At 39.5% G+C, this 21,424-nt stretch overlaps 1 protein-coding gene across 1 annotated transcript in view; it reads right to left on the reverse strand.

Annotated features, from left to right (window-relative positions):
- CPA6 (carboxypeptidase A6) overlaps nt 1-21,424 on the reverse strand; it is a 325,618-nt gene that overhangs the window by 71,658 nt on the left and 232,536 nt on the right. Inside the window, exons 3-6 of the mRNA XM_032296286.1 lie at nt 18,007-18,131; nt 11,653-11,767; nt 9,628-9,729; nt 6,931-7,032 (exon numbers count right to left, since the gene is read on the reverse strand). Coding sequence (XP_032152177.1) covers nt 6,931-7,032; nt 9,628-9,729; nt 11,653-11,767; nt 18,007-18,131 — 444 coding nt within the window. The remainder of the gene's footprint in view (nt 1-6,930; nt 7,033-9,627; nt 9,730-11,652; nt 11,768-18,006; nt 18,132-21,424) is intronic.

Here is a 21,424-nt window from a genome sequence, read left to right on the forward strand (position 1 = left end):
GTACTACAGTTTGTTTAACCATTTGCCTGTTGATGGATACTTGGGTTGTTTCCAGTTTTTAGCTATTATAAATAAAGCTGCTATAAACATTTGTGCACAGGTTTTTGAGTGAACATAAGTTTTAATTTCTCTGGGATAAATGCCAGGAGTGCAATTACTGGGTCATATGGTAGTTGCATGCCCAGTTTGAAAAGATACTGCCAACTGTTTTCAAGAATAGCTCTACTGTTTTACATTTGCACCTGCAACGTATGAGTGCTCTAGTTTCCTGCATCCTCACTGGTATTTGGTGATATAAAGCTATCTATCTGATTATCTTTAGCCATTCAGATAGGTGTGCAGTGATAACTCATTGTGGCTTTAATTTTCTTAATGACATCTTTTTTGCATGTGCTTATTTACCATCTGTATGTATACACTTTGGTTAAATGTCTTTTCATGTCTTTTGCCCATTTTCTCATTGGATTGTTTGCTTTTTACTATCAAGTTTTGAGTTTATATATTCCAAATGAGTCTTTTATTAGATATGTGATTTGCATATCTTTTTTCCCAGTCTGCAGCTTATAATTTTCATCCTCTTAACAGTTTTTCATAGGCAAAAGTTTAAAATTTTGATTAAGTTTGATAATGAACAGTGTATCTACTTCTTTTATGGAGCATGTTTTTGATGTCAAATCAAAGAGCTCTTTGCCTTGGTTTTAGGTCCTCAAGATCTTCTCCTGTGCTTTTTTTCCCCTAAAAGTTTTATCATTTTACATTTTAGATTTAAATTCATGATTGATTTTGAGTTAATTTTTGTATATGGTATGAGACTTAGACTCATATCTTATAAAAAAACAGACTTTTTTTTTTTTTTTGCAATGAATATCCAATTGCTTCAGCACCATTTGCTGAAAAGTCTGTTTTTCCACCACTGAATTGCTTTTGCATTTGTGTAAAAAGTCAGTTGAGAATATTTGTGTGGATCTATTTTTGAGTTTCTATTCTGTTCCATTTATCTATGCCTATCCTTTCACCAATACCACACACGCTTAATTATTGAAGGTATGTGGTATATCCTGAAATCAGATAGAATGAATCCTCCCTCCCTTTTCATTCTTCTTTTCAAAATAGTTTTGGCTGTCCTACTTCCTTTGCCATTCCACACACTTTTAAGAATAATCTTACCTATAGCTATAAAAAAGTCTTGCTGAAATTTTGATAGGAATTGTGTTAAATCTCTATAGCAGTTAGAGCAGAATTGCCATCTTTACTATTTTGAAATCTCCCAGTCCATGAATGTGGTATGTCTCTTCACTTAGATTTTATTTCACCAGCATTTTGTAGCTTTCAGCATGTAAATCCTGTACATTTTGTTAGATTTACACCTAAAAGTATTTCACTTTTTTGAGTAATTGTATATAATCTTGTATTTAAAAAATTCCAGTGTCCATGTGTTAATTGCTATTATGTGTATGGAAATAAATTGATTTTGTATGTTTATCTTATATCCTGTTGAAAGATTACCTCTCTATTTCTATAAGAGTTTTATCATGGATGTATGGTAAATTTAGTCAAATCCTTTCTCTGCGTCAACTGATAAGATCATATAGTTTTTCTTCTTTAGCTTTTAATATAGTGGATTACAATGATTAACTTTTGAATATTAAACTGGGATTGCATTCCTGAAATAAATCTCACTTAGCCATGGTATATAATCATTTTTCTTGATTGCAAAATTCTTTCTGTTAATACTTTATTTAGGATTTATATATTTATTTTCAACAAGGATATTGGTCTGAGTTTCTTTTTCATGTGGTGTCCCTGGTTTTGGTATTAGGCTTCATAAAAAGAACCGGAAGTGTTCCAGCCTTTTCTATTTTCTGAAAAGACTGTGTTGAATTGGTGTTAATTCTTCTTTAAACATTTGGTAGAATTCTCCAGTGAAAGCTTCTGAGCCTTGAAATTTCTTTTCTGGGGAATCTAAAAATAAGAAACTAATATTTGCAATAGTTATAGGGATGGATATTCAAATTCTCTACTTTCTAATAGGTAAGTTGTAATAGTTGGTGTTTTTCAATTAATTGGTTCGTTTTGTCTACACTGTCAAATTTATCTGGGTAGAATTATTTCCAGTATTCCCTTATTAACCTTTTCTATATCTTCAGAGTTTGTGGTGATATTCCATTTCATTCCTGATATTGGTAATTTGCTTCTTTTTTTTTTTTGTCTCTCATGCTAGAGCTTTGTCAATTTTCTTTTCTTTCTTTTTTTTTTTTTGTTTTACGGAGTTTCGCTCGTTACCCAGGCTGGAGTGCAATGGCATGATGTTGGCTCACCGCAACCTCTGCCTCCTGGGTTCAAGCAATTCTCCTGCCTCAGCCTCCCAAGTAGCTGGGACTACAGGCATGCACCACCATGCCCAGCTAATTTTTTTGTATTTTTAGTATAGACGGGGTTTCACCATGTTGACCAGGATGGTCTTGATCTCTTGACCTCGTGATCCACCTGCCTCGGCCTCCCAAAGTGCTGGGATTATAGGCGTGAGCCACTGTGCCCAGCCTCAATTTTATCTTTCAAGAGACTCAGGCCAGGTACATGGCTCATGCGTATGATCCCAGCACTTTGGGAGGCTGACGTGGGAATTGAGCCTAGGAGTTTGTGATAAGCTTGGGCAACATAGGGAGATACTGTCTCTATAAAAAATAATTAAAAAAAATTAGCCGGAAGTGGTGGCACACAATTATGGTCCCAACTAATCTGGAGACTGCAGTTAGAAGATTTCTCGGGCCTGGAAAATCAAAGCTGCAGTGAGCCATGATCATGCTACTGTACTCCAACCAGCTTTTTGTTTTGTTGATTTTCTCTAATAACTTTGTTTTCAATTTCATTGATGTCTGTTCTTATTTATATTGTTTCCACAAATGATATGTTGTGTTTTCATTTTTATCCAGTCCAAGGTATTTTCAAAGCCTCTCTTGAGATTTTATTTTTGACTCATGGATCATTTAGAAATGTGTTTAATTTCCAAGTGTTTAGAGATTTTCCTATTATTGTTCTGAAATCAATTACTAGTTTGATTTCATTGTGGTTACAGAACACACCTTATGATTTCAATTATTTTACACTTGTTGAGGTCTATGTTTTTGAAGAGGATATGGTATATTTTAGTATATGTTCCATAGGTACTTGAAAAGAATGTATATTCTGCTGTTAGGTACAGTCTATTAGTTCCTGTTAGTTGATAGTGTTGTTGAGTTCCTTTATATCCTTGCTGATTTTCATTTCTATTTCCCTGTTTATTTTTGAGATGGAGTCTTGCTCTGTTGCCTAGGCTGGAGTATAGTGGCATGATCTCTGCTCACTGCCACATCTGTCTGCTAGGTTCAAGCAATTCTCCTGCCTCAGCCTCCTGAGTAGCTGGAACTACAAGTGTGTGCCACCATACCTGGCTAGTTTTAGTAGAGACAGGGTTTCACCATGTTGGGCAGGGTGGTCTTGAACTCCTGACTTCAAGTGACCCACCCACCTCAGACTCCCAGAGTCTTTTTATTTATTTATTGAGAGAGAGTCTCATTCTGTTGCCCAGGCTGGAGTGCAGTGGCATCATCACAGCTGACTGCAGTCTTCACCTCCTGAGTTCAACAGATCCTCCCTCCTCAGCCTCTGGGGTAGCTGGGACTGCAGGCATGCACCACTACACCCAGCTAATTAAAAAAAAATTCTTTTTGTAGAGACAGGGTCTCACTATGTTGCCCAGGCTGATCTCAAACTTCTGGGCTCAAGTGATCCTCCTGCCTCCACCTCTCCAAATGCTGGGATTACAGGTGTGAGTTACCACACCTGGCTTGATATTTTTTAATGGTTCCCTTTCCATTATTTATTTAAAAATACCAGATTGCTGATATAATAGTAATAATTGAGTTTATTAAGTGTTTATTATATGCCAAACATGCTGTTAAGTCTTTTGCATGTATTATTATTATATTATTTTTACTTTAAGTTCTGGGATACATGTGCTGAACATGCAGGCTTGTTACATAGGCATACATGTGCCCTGGTGTTTTGCTGCACCTATCAACTCATCATCTAGGTTTTAAGTCCTTCATGTATTAGGTATTTGTCCTAATGATCTCCCACCCCTTTCCCCCACCCCCAATAGGCCTGGGTGTGTGATGTTACTCTCTCTGTGTCCATGTCTTCTCATTGTTCAACTCCCACTTATGAGTGAGAACACATGCATTATACTGTTTAATCCTCCCAATAACCCAATGTGTCACATACTATCATCCCCATTTTGCTGAGGTTCAGAAAGGTTAAGTGACCTGACACCAAGGTAACACAGACAGTAAGTGGCAGAGGTGACATTACCCTGACATCCACGCAGGGTTGCCTGACTTCCAACTGTGTGCACATAACACGTATGCAATCTGAAGCTCTGTCAGGATCCCAGAAGGGCTGATAAATTTTCTTCCAGTTCACATATGCATAAGGATATACGTGGTTATGGGGGAAATCCCATCAAGGAGTAGTAGGCAGCCTTTAATGTGATCCCCAACGATTCCTGCTTCTTAGTATTTGTGCCCTGCATAATTCCTTCCTCTTGAGTATGGGCTAGACCAAGTGATTCACTTTTAATGAAGAAAATATGGCAAAAGTGATTATTAGGTCACTTCCAAGACTACGTTACAAAAGAACTGTGGTTTCCATCTGGGGCATGTTTTCTCTTGCTTTCTCTTTCACCTGCTTTGAGGGAAGCTAGGTGCCATGTTTTCAGCTGGCCTAGGGAGAAGCTTATGTGACAAGGAGCTGATGTCTCTGGCCCATAGCCAGCGGGGACCTAAGGCTTACCAACAGCCATGTGAGTGAGCTTGGAAGCACATCCTCCCCCACTGAAGCCACATATCCTCATGCCTGGGGCTCCAGCTGATGCCTTGACTGTGACATTGGGGTGAATAACCTCTAGGCCTCCTTTGTTCTATTTCTGGTTGCTTCCATGGTCAGACAAAAAAACGTAGTGGTGAAGTGGAGAAGGAAATGACAGCCATAATCCGGGGCAGTAAAAGAGGCATGGGGAGGGTAGCAGAGGCACAGAATGGCCTCACTCATCTGCACACATGATGGCCCTGTGCAAGAGGGAGGAGGATGGAGAGGAAGACCTCTCCTCCCAATGATATATTGGTGGAAATGGACCCTAATCTCAATTGTTGCTTCTTGTTCTTGCTCCAAAATCAGCTGCCCTCAGTTGACAGTCATTGCACGTGCCTCTTCCTTTTCCTGTGGGTACACTCCTTCTCTTCCTTGGAAATTTAGCCCAGGTTACAGTGCTGCTGTATATGACTCTACAGGTTGTGTATTACAGAAATCCAGATGGAACCATTCTTATCCTGTGAGATGATTTGACAAGTCATCATCCAGAAATCTTTCCACATCATTACCACTGAATTCTCATCATTTCAGTGCATTAACAAATATTTGAACACTATTAAGTGCCAGGTGTTCTACATGTTGGGGATTTAACAGTGAACAAGATGGATGGAGTTTCTCCTGCTGGAGTTTGTATAGGAATAAGATGATAACCATATAGACAACGTAAATTTAGATATTGTAAAGAAAAGGTTGCATATGTTGGGAGTGAGGGAAAACTTCAGCTGGAATAGCTAAGTGCAAATACTTAACTATTTCTATCTTTTATTTTTAAACCTGAAACAGCAGACATGTTGCTATGTTTACATTGGGTATTCGATGCAACATAGTAGAGTTAATTTCTTATTAGTTTTTGCATTTGTTCTAGCAGGATGAAATAATGTTTTAAGATAATGCAAATTAATAAACTGAGTAGGAATATGTAGAAAATTTTATTATTCAATATTCATAAGATTAAGCATACGTTTGTGGTTTTGGTAGTGACAGAGAGACATTTTGTAAATTTAGTACATTCTTGACATTTGTGAGGTATAATTCCTAAGACCTGGTAGAGTTGTCAAAGTTACAAATTTCACTAAAGCACATAATTTCCCCATAAAACATAGTAAAATATAACTGATATATTTAAATATCCTTTGTGTCTTTAATGGTTTTCTATAAGTACAGGGCTAAAAAATTTTGTCGAGCTATTTTGTGGCTAAGCCCTTCATATCCTTTGACTCACTTTCATTACCAGAGTTAGTGGTTGGTTTCTAAGTTTCCCACCCCTCAGCCCCCAAAACTAAAAGTCAAGGTTAAAAAAACCCATAAAATGTATTACATTCTTGACAATAAATAGAAAAGTATCAGAACATATGAAAGTGTTGGTACAAAAGGCTGGCCCACTCTTGGGATAGGGGCCCACTAAACACACAAGCTCAGAGGGCTTGTGACTCAAACGAAACATTCAGAAAATGAGAAATCGCTATGAGTCATCAATGATTAGGGTTACTGAAAAATAACTGAAACTAAGAATGTTAAATCCACAGATGCTAAAGGTCTTCTGCTATCTACATTACAGACCTATAGCAGGAGGGCCCAAGCAATCTCTCGTTCACCTCTTTACTGTTAGAGCCTATGTGAAATGATTTTGAGGGGGAAGTCAAGTAGTGTAGCACTTTCTGAGCTGGATATCTTGTAAGAAATTATTTTGGAACACCACAGATTGGGTTTTTAGTTGTGCCATATATCCATTGCTAGGTTCATTCCTAATTTGTCACAAATTCAAAAACGCTCTGAACTTCGGGTTCTTTCTTTGTAATGAGAGCTGCCAATTCCCACTTCCAAGGGCACAGGTGAGGATAAGCTGAGGCAGGGTTGTAAGAGATCTTCATAAACATGAAAGAAGCCCATGGAATCAGGGTGTTACTGTTATTCAATCAGGTATCATTGGTTTTAAATTCCCACTTTGTTTGTCAAGCAGAATAAAAACACAGGGAAGCACTGACTAGCTGAAGTGGACATTGTACAAAGGGTTTAACTTACTTCTTTTACAAACCACTGACAAAAGGCAGGACCGATCCATTCTCTTGCATGAATACCACAGTCTATCCAAACAGCTCTTTTGAGTCGTGATCGTCTGCCCAGCTGAAAACAAGAGCATTCATAGTAACCAACACAGGCTTTTAGATTCACTGACCAGCATAATTTAATAAGGTTTCAGCATAATTCTTCACTGTAGTGTGGTTCATTAGGTAATGCATAAAAAGGATAAAGGGAGTTCCTACTATTTCAAAAGTCCAGGCTTGTTTATGCAGAAACAATACATTTATTGCACCTAATTATAATCAAAGAACTAGAAAGCACAAAAGAAAAAGGAAAATCCCTAAACTAGGTTCCTTCTTTATTTTTAAAAATTTTATTTTAATTAATTAATTAATTTTTAAGAGATGACTTCTTGCTATGTTGCCAAGGCTGGTCTTGAACTCCTGGTCTCTTGTAATCCTCCTGCCTCAGCCTGCTTCTTCCTTGTAATATAGTATGTGACGGTTAAATAAAACGCTGAGTCCTCCCTCATCCCCTTTCTCTCACTATCCCAAGAAATATTTCTTAAAGAATAGCTATATTTTATAGGTGGAAAAAGTCAAATTTTATTATACCACAAAATGAAAACATAAAATGATTTGTAGAATCAAGTGACAGGTTTTTGTTTACACTCCTACTATATCAATATTACTTTTAACCTGGTTGCTAACTGACAAATCAATAGGAGCTCCTGACATTATAATCATAGGGGATCTAATTTTCATTCATTCGTTAATTCACTCCATGAATATTTCAGGAAATCCTTTTTAATGTCAGACATTGTTGCCCAGCACTGGAGATTCAAATATGAAAAGACAAGGAATTTATACACTAGTGGGGAGGGAAAACATGTAAGCAATCAATCAACCATTATGATGTGAATATCCGTAAGTTACCATGGGAACATTAGAGTGTTATATAGAATTTTCCTAAGTAATAAAAGATAGCTTCTCAGAAGAGGAGCACTTGAGTACTTCAGCAAGACATAAAGCTTGTCTGGCAGATGAGTTGGAGGAAGGCATCTCAAGCCTGGAAGACAATCTGAGGAAACCATATTGGAGGAACTGTGCCTGCAGTTTGAGGAACAGCAGATGAACCTCAATGTGGAGTCCCTGGATACTAAGTAAAAGAGATGAGGCTTCCTCTTGTATTCTATGGGGTGGGGGGTGCTGTGTGTGTGTGTGTGTGTGTGTGTGTGTGTGTGTGTGTGTGTGTGTTGTGTATATGCTCATATTTGAGGGGTCACATTGACAACAGTGTGGAGGACGGATTACAGCATGAGAGGGTCAAGAATGGGGGCTTGAAGGAGGCTCGGTGCTGAGGCCACTACTGCAATAGTCCGGGGAGAACAGATATAGAGAGAAGTTAGGGTAACAGCTATGAGGACAAGAGAAGCATCTGGGGTAGATCTGAAATATTCAGAAGACAAAATGGTCAGCTTTTGGTGGTAAAGGAGAGGAATTTAAGATGATGCCCCATGTTTCTGAATTGGGAGGAGAGGGATACCATTCTGAATCTGAGCTGCTTTTCTGAATACCAAGAGAAGAGTGTCAAGTAGGCAATGGTGGGTGAATTTAAGATTCCAGAGGGCAGAATGCAATGGATACAGAGGTCTGGGATGATTGTTGAAATTATGGGCTAGATGTAGCTATCTAGAGAGTGTTTGTGGCATGAAAGTAGGGCTGAGGATAGAGTCTCAGAAATTACCTGAACCTAAGGAATGGATAAGGGGAGAGGAGCCAGTGAATGAGACCCAGATGGTCAGAGAGACAGGGGAAGAATCAACTAGGAGTGGTTGCTGGCCTTGGAAAGAAGTTTTAGAAGAATTGTGGGGGCAAAGGCTGGTGAGTCAAAGTCTAAATGGTAGGAGAAGAAGTAGAAATGGTGACCAGAGGTAAGTCTTTTTAGAAGTTTGGCTGAGAAAGAATGAAGAGCTATAAGTCAGTAGACAGGAGAGAATGCAGGGTCAAGAGATGATTGGGAATAATGCATAGCTTCTGTATTAGTCAGTTCTTATATTGCTATAAAGAACTACCTGAAACTGGGTAGTATAAAGAAAAGAGGTTTAATTGGCTCACAGTTCTGTAGGCTGTACAGGAAGCATGGCTGAGGAGGCCTCAGGAAACATACAGTCATGGTGGAAAGCGGAGAGGAAGGAGGTACATCTCACATGGTGGAGCAGGAGGAAGAGAATGAAGGGGGAAGTGCTACACACTTTTAAACAACCAGATCTCACTCACTATCACAAGAACAGCAAAGGGGAAATCTGCCCTCATGATTCAATCACCTCCCACCAGATCTTCCCACCACATTAGAAATTACAATTTGATGTGAGATTTGGGTGGGGACACAGAACCAAACCATATCAGCCTCTTACACATTTACATAGTTTTGCATTGGTTCATTTTAACCACCACCAATTCACAAATACTTCACATCAATAACTGAAAATGTTAGCAACAGTATTCTCTGAAATATTCAATGGCAAAAATGAAATATGGCTCAGAAACCTAAGGGAAAATATTTCTGAGATCAGATGATGTTAAATATGAGACTCTATAAAAGATCATTTCATTTATTTTCCCCCATAAGTCAAAGTTGAAAAAGATGAATATTTGGTAAACATTATATATTTACATAGCAATTGCTTATTTTTACCTTTAAAATAAAAAGAGATCTTCCCTCATATGATTTTCCAATAGAGAACATGTGAATGAGGCCTGAGTGAGTTTTGTTCAGATGATGCATCCAACTTTGAATCTAAGAGCAAATAAATAAAAACCTTGTCAGACTCTCTCACAGTAATGGAGCTTTTAGAGAACAAAAGGAAACAGAAAGACAACAGTAGGTCTCAGAATTCAAGGAGCGTACATGGAATATATAATTGAACAAAAAACACACTTTCTGTTTTTAATTTTTTTTGGGATACTTAAAATTACATTTAATTTTCTGCCTTTACAGATAGCAGCTTATGTCTTTATATTGTTCTTCCATTAAAGCATGCCTTCTATTATCATATATCATTAGTATAGTGGTAATAGATTTTTATAAAAAAACTGATGTGTTCTGGTTTCTTTTTGAAAATTAGAATTTATGTATATTTTCCACGTTTTTAAGAGGTAAAGAAATAAATCAACTTTAGGAAAGCTGTCCAAACTACTTGAAAGTGTTTCTTAAAGTTCCATATATTACAATTTGCCACTGAACAGAAGATGCTAAGAAAAAGGCATATCTTTTTTATTTAAAAGTTCTTTTACTGAGCATACATCAGAGGGCATACTCTGAATAATTTCTCCAGTGATAGGGATACATTTGCATTGATCCATTCATATACATTTATCTGTCATCAGGAAAAGATATATTTGAATGAACAAGGTGCTTCATTCCTGCCTTAAAAGCTCTATGGGGAGTAAAGAAATAACATGAAAGTATCCTACCATTTCATGGTATAAAAGGATCAGTGCTGAAAAAAATAGCTAAATGTATTCAGAAAAGTACCTATATATTATTTCTATTCATAGTTAAACTAATCAGAAGGGTGTGTGTGTGTGTGTGTGTGTGTATAGACACATACATTACGCATATCTCTTATATTTGTAAAATTTGACTTTTTTCTAGTGCATGTTAACAGTACTTCTGTGTGCAAAGTTATGTAAAACCTTTCTATTGCTTCTAATTTGAAGCTTCCAAATCATGTTGAGACATGAAATATGTCAAGATAATTTTGAAAGGAGAGTTGTCATCAAAAGAACCAAAAACAATCTTACGCATAGAGCAGCATCTCATTTATTTTATGTCTAGCATTCTTTCAATTCAGGGGAAACATGGAAAATGTATGACTCATTCATTTACTCCTCTGTCAATAGCTATGTATTTGGAGGTCTCTATTTGCCTGCTACTGGGGTTACAGTGGTGAATAAGAAAGAAATGGCCTGCCCTCATGGAACGTGTAGCTTATTAGGGGAGAAAGGCATTAATAAAATAATCACATGATCACATAATTGAAAATTGTGATAGGTATCACATCCCTGTGCTATGGGGACATGTAATTCATGAGGTGTTGGTGGAGGAGGGGAGAATCTCCAGTCTCCAATCTGGGAGAACAGGAACAGCTACCTTTTTGCTTAAGCTGAGATTTGCAGAACAACAAGCTATCCAGGTGAATAGTAAAGGATGTGGCAGTGAGGAGGAGGTGGCTGTCAGTTCTCCAGGTAGGATGAAAAAGCATGGTCAAAGGTGCAGAGGTGCCACAAATGGAGCTTTGCCTTTGAGAGGTCTTAACTTTTCAGAGGGTGCAAGTGAGGTCCACTCTACTCAGCATTTCCTCAAACTCTGGCTAGTTCTACATTTCTTGGCTTCTCAGCGAAGGCCATTATAACTATAATTATAGCAACATTTCCACACTCTTCCACTGCACTTCATATGTCCTTTGTAAAAGTGATCTAGGTAAAGCAAGTGAAATTGAAATTATTTTGGTACTTCTTATATACCATCAAAAGTTTAACAGAAGAGATAAGGTACCGTGGCCATGTAAAAGCCACACGTGTTCTTCACATAGTCCCTTCTCTGTCTTTATGCTTCTTCCCCAGAAGCATAAAGCATATCATTTTCTCCCTTAGGCCTAAATGATAAAGGTGCCTTTGTAAAAAAAAAAAATCAGGAAAAGCTCTTTTGATTACATACTTCTTCTAAGGAGTGATAAACTTCATAATTATATCCAGAGAGGGATCTTCGGTTTCTCTGGGTTTGTGAGTGGCTTCCCTTCTCCAGTGTTTTCTGAAGATCTTCTATGAGAACCCTGGATTTGGAATGACAGATATGATGAAAAGTAAGTTGAGATATTGCAAAAATCAGGCAACAACCAAAGAAAATCATATGCATCTATGTAAAGAAAGACTATGACCATCAATATTTCTAAAAATACAAAATGTTGGGAAAATGTTATTTTTCAGGAAATGAAAACTGTTAAATAAGTGGTGTAATGAATTTAAAGTGTAAAATTATAGGCAGATGTCCTCAAGTGACAGTAGTAGTAACAATAGCTACTATTGATTTGCAGCTGCAACAACTGAATGATGGCTATGAGCACTTAGATTTATTGAGTGCTACTTACCAGCAGCCAGGCACTGTGCTATGTATTTTATGTACATAATCTTAGTTAATAGCCCTATGGTCTATGTGGCAGATTCTCTTGTTATTGGTATTTTTAAAGTAGGGAAATTGAGTCTTGAAAGGGTTAAGAGCTTGCCAATGTTACTCTTCTGGTTAGTGCTGAGCCAGAATTTGAACTTGGAAGGTGAACCCGAATTCCAGTCTCGAGATTCCAAGTTCAGGATGACTTCATAAAAACCGAGCCTAGGCTACTCTTCCAAGCCCTTGCCACCTTCTCTTTCCTGCTGCTTCTTCCTGAGCATATCTCTTCTGTCATGGAGAGACTGTGCTCACATCACTACCCAGTATACCTGACCTAAGACAGAGAGAAAAGGGAAAGGGGGAAAGAAGCTACAGTCCTCAACTGGAAAATGAAGAAATACCCAGAGCTGGAAAAAGCCATTTTACTGCCTACCAGTATCAAGAACGTCAAGAGAAGAGAAGCTCAGCCAATTACAGAGAATGCATTTGGAAATTAAAGGCTGAGGCCAGGGCTGGGGATTCCAGGCTTTGTGGAACCAGCTCCAGGCAGAGTCATTAGTGTTCTTGATGTGACATCTGAGTTAGATAAATACAGGCCTGTCTTCTCAATACTCACCAGCCTCCAGTAACTAGAGTTCCACACAGTGTCAAAGCACTTCAGTCATTTGCATTACTTAAATATGCTAGAAAACCCCCTAATAATTTTCCTGGGCTTGGCAGGTGGCTAAAAAGCTTTGCTTTCATGTTTTATTTTCCAAAAGAACCTGTCGTTTAATGGTTTAAGTGCTATTAAACGAACAGATAATGGCCTCTTTAAATAACTATCAAGGCTGAAAGTTATTTAAAGCCTTGAATATTAATTCTTAAAAATTAAAAAATTATCTTGAATCACCTAAATAAATATTTTCTATTCTATGTAGAAAGTAGATTAACATAGGGTCATACTGGGTATAGGACATTCTTTTTCATTTACTCATTTGTTATTTAGTCAGCACCTACTACAACAAAGCACTTAGGAATTGATCATTGGCTTACTGCTTTTTTATTTCAATTTTTGATTTTAAAATTGAAAACATGTTAAAAATCAAGGTAAGGTGAGATGGTTCAAAGCTTGGTTAAGTCCCCAATGGCTGCTTGCAGTGGCTCAAAATGTGAGTGGCAGGTTGTTGTTAGTCTGAACACCATCAGTATTCGTGCTTTCTTTATTACCCTCAAAGTAAGAAGTTACAGATGATTAGGTCTGTATGGGCTAAAGAGTTTTACAATATTGCTAAAGATAAGTCTTGAGCCACATGAACCTCCATGTCAATGTTCTAATGTCCTTGTGTTAGGAGGGAATCTGGGATGGTCAAGAGGGATGTGAGTTTGATTAGGGCTGTCGTAGTTAAACATTGTCAATGTATTCCAATACTGCAGGGAACCTTCAAGTATGTTTCCCTCACCAAAATCATCTATTATTTCTCCTGGCTACTTTTTTCAATCCCAAGAAACTAAGGAAGAAAAATGTAGACAGATTTGCCAAGGCCAGAAATTTATACCAGGATCTCCTGAACGTCCAGTTGTTAAAGTCTGTGATACTTTGTTATGGCAGCCCCAGCAAACTAACCAAGGTCTGTGTTCAGTAACTTACATTGCACCCAAATGCAGGACCTAGGAGATCAACCTTAAATGAAATTAAAAAATAATTATGGGATTGGAGGTCGTCTCATTTTCCTTGTTAAGTAGTTGACTAGAAACTAGCATACAGATGACAAGGCTATGAAATGGAGTCTCAGAATGGCCCTTGTAAACTGTTGTATTTTCTTAGTTCTTCACAGCCTGTGATGATTCCTATCCCAGTTGTGTATATTCCTGTAATGGTGACTAGAACTATTATAAAGTTTCTGAGTGATACCATTACTCAGTACAAAACCACCTCCCCAAAATTTCTTGGGTGGAGAGGGCCTCTCAAAAAGTAGAAATTTCTTTTTTTGGGGAAATTCATGTATGTATGTACGCATGTATGTATGTGCATATGTATGTATGTACGTATGTGCGTATGTATGTACATAGTATGTATGTATGTACGTGTGTATGTACATACGTATGTATGTATGTATTTGGAATCTTGGTCTGTCACCTAGGCTGGGGTGCAGTGGAGTGAACTGGGCTCATTGCAACTCTTCCTCCCAAGTTCAAGCAATTCTCATGTCTCAGCCTCCCAAGTAGCTGGGATTACAGCTGTACCCCACCTTACCTGGCTAATTTTTGTATTTTTAGTGGAGACAGGGTTTCACCATGTTGGCCAAGCTGGTCTAGGACTCCTGACGTTAGGTGATCCGCCTGCCTCGGCCTCCCAAAGTACTAGGATTACAGAAATTTCATCACCAATTTTTGCAGGTATTTACTTTATAGAATGACCAAAAGTTTTTATGGTAGAATGAATCCTTTCATAGAGAGGGATTGATCACCCAAGGGCCAGACACATGGGGTCACATTATCTCCACCTTAAAAATCACTGTAACTATGCCTTATGTATTCTTACACAGAGTAAATGACAATCTTTTGAAAATACCCCAGGCTACAATACTAAAAGTCAATTAAAATGATCTCTATCTACTGGGTTCATGGAATTTGACTCATATCTTATTATCTTGGGACCAACAAAATGAATAATTCTAAATGACTGTTCTCCATGAAGGAGGCAGCTGATTTAAAACATTCATTTTTTAGACTTTACTCTCTGTGACATAAAGTGTGATATTTTATTCTATATCAGTTCCACATGACCTATATTTAATGGCAGGAAATAGAGACTTGTTAAAGTAACTGATATATTCTTTTCTACTGAATAGTAATCAATGAAGCATGTGAGTGGTTACTGAGTACCTATAGATATAATTGCCATGCTGTTTCCTGTCGGGCATTCAGAGAAATCAGAGTAGGCCTTCAAAGCTACAGCAATGACTAAAATGTGTCCAGTATGAACAATAGTTTTATGCACAGCTGTGATTCTGTCCTAGAAGCACAGATAAAATACCTTTCTGCAAAAAGCATATCAGTACTTTAATAAAGCCGTAAATATCCCTCTGGCAGGGCAGTCTTTGTGTGGACCAGGGATGTCACTTCCATTTGGCACCCCTTGGCTCAGCCCTCCAGAGAGACTAGACCCTCACCATTGACCCACAGAGCCATCAGCCCACCCCAGGCCCTCCTGGACCCCCAAACTGTGTGCCAGATTTGACAGTATAACAACCTGCTATAAAGTTTGGGTAGTTGGAGTAGTCACTTACACTCATGCCTCTCAACCCCAAAGTCTTAGGATTCCCAGCAAAGGGTAAGTCACTCCCTCCTTCTCCATCTCATCTCATTAAGTCACCACACTGCACTTCTCTTAGATCTTCCACTGATGCCCCTTTTTTCTCCTCCACCTGCTTTTCCCTGTGCCTGCTGGAGTCTACCTTCCTTTGTAAATGAACTTCCTACATTCTCCAGTCTCTTCAGGGAACTCTCTTTTCTCATATTCTTGCCCCATCAGACATTTGACTCTTTAAAGGATACACAGTCTACTGTGGCTTTCTATTCCCAGTCTCCCTCCCCACCTGCCTGCCATGGGGCAGAAGGAGGAAGGTCATCATATTCTTCTGTATGCCATGAATCTTCTTGATTCCAGGGAAAGCTCATCCTCTAGGCAGCATCATGCCACCTCTTGCTGCTTTCCTCGGACTCTTGGCTCTGCCTTCATGTTCCTGCCCCAGAAGTATATTCTCTCCCTTCTCTAATCTTGCCATCAGCCAAGGAGATTCAAGATGATTCTCTGGTGATTTAGGCCACCTGTTCTTGACTGAATCAACCTCAGAGATCTCCATGTAACACTTCCCTTCAATAATCTGTGTGGCTACCATGCGGATCTTGTCTTCTTTCCTTCCCTCTTGTTGCCCTCAGTAACACTACATTGTTTTCAATACAAAGACTAAATCTTCCCTGATTCTTCCATTTGATTCCCTCATCCCTCCTGGACACTCCTGCCTTCCAATCCATATTAGACCTAGGGATGAATACCTGAACTATTATCTCACTAAGAACCTCAACTTTCTTGGCACCCTGACCTTTCCATGGCTCTATCCAACAGAACCTCAGCTCTGTATCAGGGTTACAAACTCTCGTCTCTGCAACAACTACTGCTCTTTGCTCTTACCCCAGTTTTTCTCCCGGTAATACTCTTTAACTCCTCCTTTCTTACTTTCAGTAGATGATTTTGTTTCTTCATTCATCCAGAAATTTAGCCATTGACTGTAATCTATTTGTGTCCACTCTCCTCTGTACAATCTTAAGTAGATCCACCACATTTCTCTCTTCAGTTTTAGAGAAAGAGGTATCCTTCCTACCGTTCAGACACTCTTCCTTCTGCATATTATCTCTGACATCATCAATGTCTCCCTCCCTACAGGCTTTTCTCTCAGCCTACAAATACACCAAGATTTCCCCCTACACAAACAAATCCCAGTTCTCCCAGATAGGCATCATCTATGCGTCTCCTCCCAGTCACGTCTCGTTCTCTACTTCCTTTATTCTTGCTGCTAAGAACAGGAATAGACTCTGCTGATGTGTGTTCTCACCTCCTGTTCATTTCTGTGTCTGCTAGTGTGAACATTCTAATCCACCTTTAGAGTTATCAATGTTCTGTCCATTGCCAGATCCAAAGGAAACTGGTTGGTCCTTTTCTTGCTGGATATCCCTGCAGCACTCGGTACCCTGAAGCCCTCATTTTCTCTAAAGTCTTTCTTTTCTTCTTCAACTCCTCTTTCACTTGCTCTTTCTTTTTTTTTTTTTGAGACAGGGTCCCACTCTGTTGCTCAGGCTGTAGTGCAGTGGTGCTATCTCAGCTCACTGCAACCTCCGCCTCCTGAGTTGGAGCAATTCTTCTGCCTCAGCCTCCCAAGTAGCTGAGATTACAGGTGCACACCACCACACCTGGCTAATTTTTGTATTTTTAATAGAGACAGGTTTCATCATGTTGGTCAGGCTGGTCTCAAACTCCTGACCTCAGGTGGTCCACCTGCCTTAACCTCCCAAAGTCTGGGTTTACAGGCGTGAGCCACCGTACCCTGCCCCATCTACTTACTGTTCTAATCATTGTTTTAAATCAATCCTCAAAATATCTAAATCTGTTCAAGTTTGTCTACTCAGTTACCCAAGGTAGAAAACTTGGAGTCATCCTTTCACTTCTTCCTTTTCTACTTACCATCCAACAGGAGGAGAGTCTGCTCTGAAATATTTTTTGAATGCCCTCATGATCCTACTACTCTGGACCTAACTCAGAGCCTCACTCCCTCTTCCCTAGACTAGTGTCTCCTAGTCCCTCCACGCTAACCCCCTACATGCAGCTCCTTTGCAGTGGGGCAGCACTATCTACAAGACAAGGTCTGAGCTCCTGCCCCTGCACATAAGACTTCCCACAGCCTGAAGTCCCTGTTTCTCCAGCATCGTTTCTTTCTGCTCTGAGTTGCACTTCATACACTAACCACTATGCCTCATATGCTGCTTCTTCCTTTGCTTGTGTGATCCTCTCTGCTTCTGCCTGGCTGGCACAGCTCCTGCAGAAAGCCTTTTCCACTCCTGCCTTCTCATCCACCCTCTAGGCCTTGCTAGGCTGCTCTCCTTTCTTCACAGAAAAAGGTCTGTGTTTATATCGATCACTTAGTGGTAACAGTGAAATAGTGAAAAGAAAGGTCCACATGGTTGCTCCCATCCCCCATTGGACTAATAAGCTCTTCAAGGTGAATATATTCATATCAGTTTTCTCCGTATGAAAAATTATTCCTGAACACTGTTGTAAGTGCTTGATAAAAAACCTAAATACAACTACCATTTGGTTCAGTTTAGTACAAATACATTTTATAGCAAGTGAATAGGAATGCTTACTTGTACTGGATGCTGGCTTCCTGTAAGAAGGCTAACAGGGCTCGGGAACCACTTTGGGGGATATGGACATCTGTAACTGTTCCCTCTGATACATAGGAGATACTGCTGGGCTGCCACAGGTCCACCTGTAGTGCAGGAACCAACCTATAATTCATATCCAACGTAGGTGGGGAAAAATCTGTGTCACGATGTCAAACACATTCTTTTGTTTGCATAGGGTAACACCAAACATATTTCGGAATTAGACTTAATGCTTGCATCATCAGGGTAAAACTCCTATTTGATCTTGAATTTGAGTTTCCAAATTATCCATGCAGAATTTGATCATAATTTGCAAGTAATAGTTTGAAGACCAATATATTAAAGCTGCAAGGTAAAAATGAGATGAAATAGTTTACATATAATTTTAATATTGTTTTAAAATTGTTTGCCATGCAGATACTTGAATAACTCTAAGAAAAAAAAGATATAAATCATGCTTCATCCTACCACACAAGCCAACTGTGGTAGCTGGGCAGCGTTTGGTAATTTTAGATGGAACATTCTTTCATTCCTGGTCTTTTTATTTTTGAGATGGAGTCTTTCTCTGTCACCCAGGCTGGAGTGTAGTGGCGTGATCTCAGTACCCTGCAATCTCTGCCTCTGGGGTTCAAGCGATTCTCCTGTCTCAGCTTCCCGGGTAGCTGGGATTACAGGTGCACCTCACCAGGTCCAGTTAATTTTTTTTTTTTTTTTTTAAGAGAAACAGGGTTTTACCATGTTGACCAGGCTGGTCTCAAACTCCTGACCTCAAGTGATCTGCCCTCCTTGGCCTCCTGAAGTGCTGGGATTACAGGCGTGAGCCGCCACGCCCCACCTAAACGTAACATTCTCTAGGTGCCTGCTCTTCCCTCAACATGTGCCTTTCTCCAATTCTTACTCAGCCTTCACTTGTCAATAGAAACAACCCTTTTCAAGGAAGACTTGGCTGCTAGGGTAGATCTCTTTGTCATAGTTCATAGAGCACCTGTTGCTTCTTTCATGATGTAACTTCCTCTTGCCAGAATGTAAGCTCTGGGAAGGTGAAGGGTTTGCCCATTTGGTTACCACCCATCCTGGAACAGTTCCTTGTGTAGATTAGCCACTCACTATTTGTTGCATGAGTGTAGACCTCCCCCTATTTATTAATTCACTACATGTTCAGTATTTTGCAGGAAAGCAGAAGCCATGTCTGTTTCCTTACTATAGTCTCCCCAGTGTCTTAGCCAGTGCTCTGTACGTGGTAGGAGCTTGGCCTTCATCAAAGGCATGATGGAATGCATATGGGAGGGAGGAGAGCTCTATCTCTGCAGGAGCTTGGAGCATCATTTCTAATTAGGCACAGTTTGTCTTCACAGTCCTGCGTCTGTCTATCCATGACTGTTCTGGACCTCACTCTTCCTGCATTTCCAGGCTTGGAGGATGCTGCAGGGCCTTGATCTCTGCTAAGCCCTTATCTGATAAAGTTTAGTTACTTTATCTTCACTTAAGTGTCAGTGCCTGCTTTCTGTTACGAACTCTAGAAGACCAAAAATACTTTGTGACTAAGGGAAATAAACCTCTAATGATATGATTTAATCTGGAACAGGGTAGAGAGGCTTTTATTTTGGGGACAAAGAGTACCTGTTTTCTTTCATGCAGCTGACTCCTCCACTCACTTACAAGGGCAAATCTGACTCAGCTAACATGCCAGTCCAACAATCAGCGCACAGCAGAAGTGTGAGGCTGGAAGGGTTGCTGAGAGGTCATTCAATCCATCTGTCAGCCCTTGGGCAAGGACACACCTAGGACCGTACCAAACTGTCTCCAGTAGGTGTGTCTAAACCACATTTTGTAAGTCTCCAAATAGAGGAGAGTCAACAATATCCTAATTGAACTCATTCACATTTAACAAGATTTTCAGGCATGTTTCTTAATCCCTTCTATTGCAGCATAGTTTTTCATTCTTTCTTTGTGTGTGTGTGTGTGTGTGTGTGTGTGTGTGTGTGTGTTCTGCTCTTCAGTGAGGAACAGCGGTTTCTTGCCTTTATAAGATAAAGTATGTTGGTATCTTTCACTTTTCTTTTTGTTAGATTTTCTAAACCTTTAGAAGATAGAATCTTTGGGACTTGCCTCTAAACCCGTTACAGAGGCAGATTTTTGATATTAAGGATAATAGTTTGCCGCCACCCCTTAATGCCAGTGGAGATGAGCAAATTGTGCTGTATTCAGAAGACAGAGAGGCACAGGTAGCTAAAATAATATGAATTACCACTCTAGAGATGAGTCTGAAAGTGCTATTTTCTGGAGTACATGCTGAAATAAGAATCCTCATCCCATAGAAAAGAGCAGCTTCTCCACAGGAAAGTTCCAGGAAACGTGCCCTACAGCGAGGTTTGGAGAAAGCTTCCTGGGAAACTCACATGTCCTCAGAAAGCTGTTGGACCAAAGGGCAACTGATAAAAAAGAATTTGCAAAATCAGGAATTCTATTTTGTTGTGATATCAGGAAAGTAAAGGAGATGAATTATTAGTTTTTCTCCAGTTATATTTTAAGGAAGGGGAACTTGAATCAGCAGCATGCATATTTCAGTCAGGGTGGTGGCAGGCACATGCCAAATAAGACATACAAGACAACAATTATCATCTGAGATTTGTAATGCTTCATCTACTTAATAGAAATTTCTAATCTTTGAGGAGGAATTAATTGTAGATACATTTAATGAAGGAGAAGAATCAGGTTCATATAGGCTAAGTCACTTTCCCAAGGCTACACAGGTACAAAATGACTGATACAGCACATGCTTAACTGGAGTACCCATTATTTACTGACCCAGCACATGTCTTCAGGGTCTTTTGAGAATATGCTAGAAAAATAAGCATCTTCCAACTTCCTGACCCAGTATTTGGGGAGGTCTGGTCAGTTGGTCTCACATTCTGGTCCTTCGGGGTTATTTGTCCCATAAGTTAATATGCAGGCATTTCAAGGTTCTAATAAGCCCCCTGTGTATAGGTTCATTTCCTTAGGGCCTGATCACATGTGGATGAGGTAATTAGTAGTTCTGAACTGCAAAACTGTGTGATTCGGGGCTATAACATAACACAAGTATCAAGAACCTTATCAGGATTGATCCGAGGCTGTTTGCCACCATTACAAGTCTTTGCTGCAAGCAGCCACCTGATACTCCACAGGAAAGGATACTCCTTTGTAGAGCCTTCTGGCCTAGGAACCTGGTGACTGTTCCTGTGTGTTCCTTTCCTGACATATTACGAGTCACATGTATACAGACGTGTTTAAGAGGCCGAGGTATTTCAGTGTCATGCTTATTCTGACAGCCATGGCTGGAATCCTAGCTCTGGCGGCATCGGTGGTGTGAATTTGGGGAGGTTTTTTAACATTTCTGGGCCTCGGTATCCTCATG

Source organism: Sapajus apella, unplaced genomic scaffold (assembly GCF_009761245.1).
Source record: "Sapajus apella isolate SASKATOON/1434 unplaced genomic scaffold, GSC_monkey_1.0 scaffold35, whole genome shotgun sequence".
Taxonomy (NCBI): Eukaryota; Metazoa; Chordata; class Mammalia; order Primates; family Cebidae; genus Sapajus; species Sapajus apella.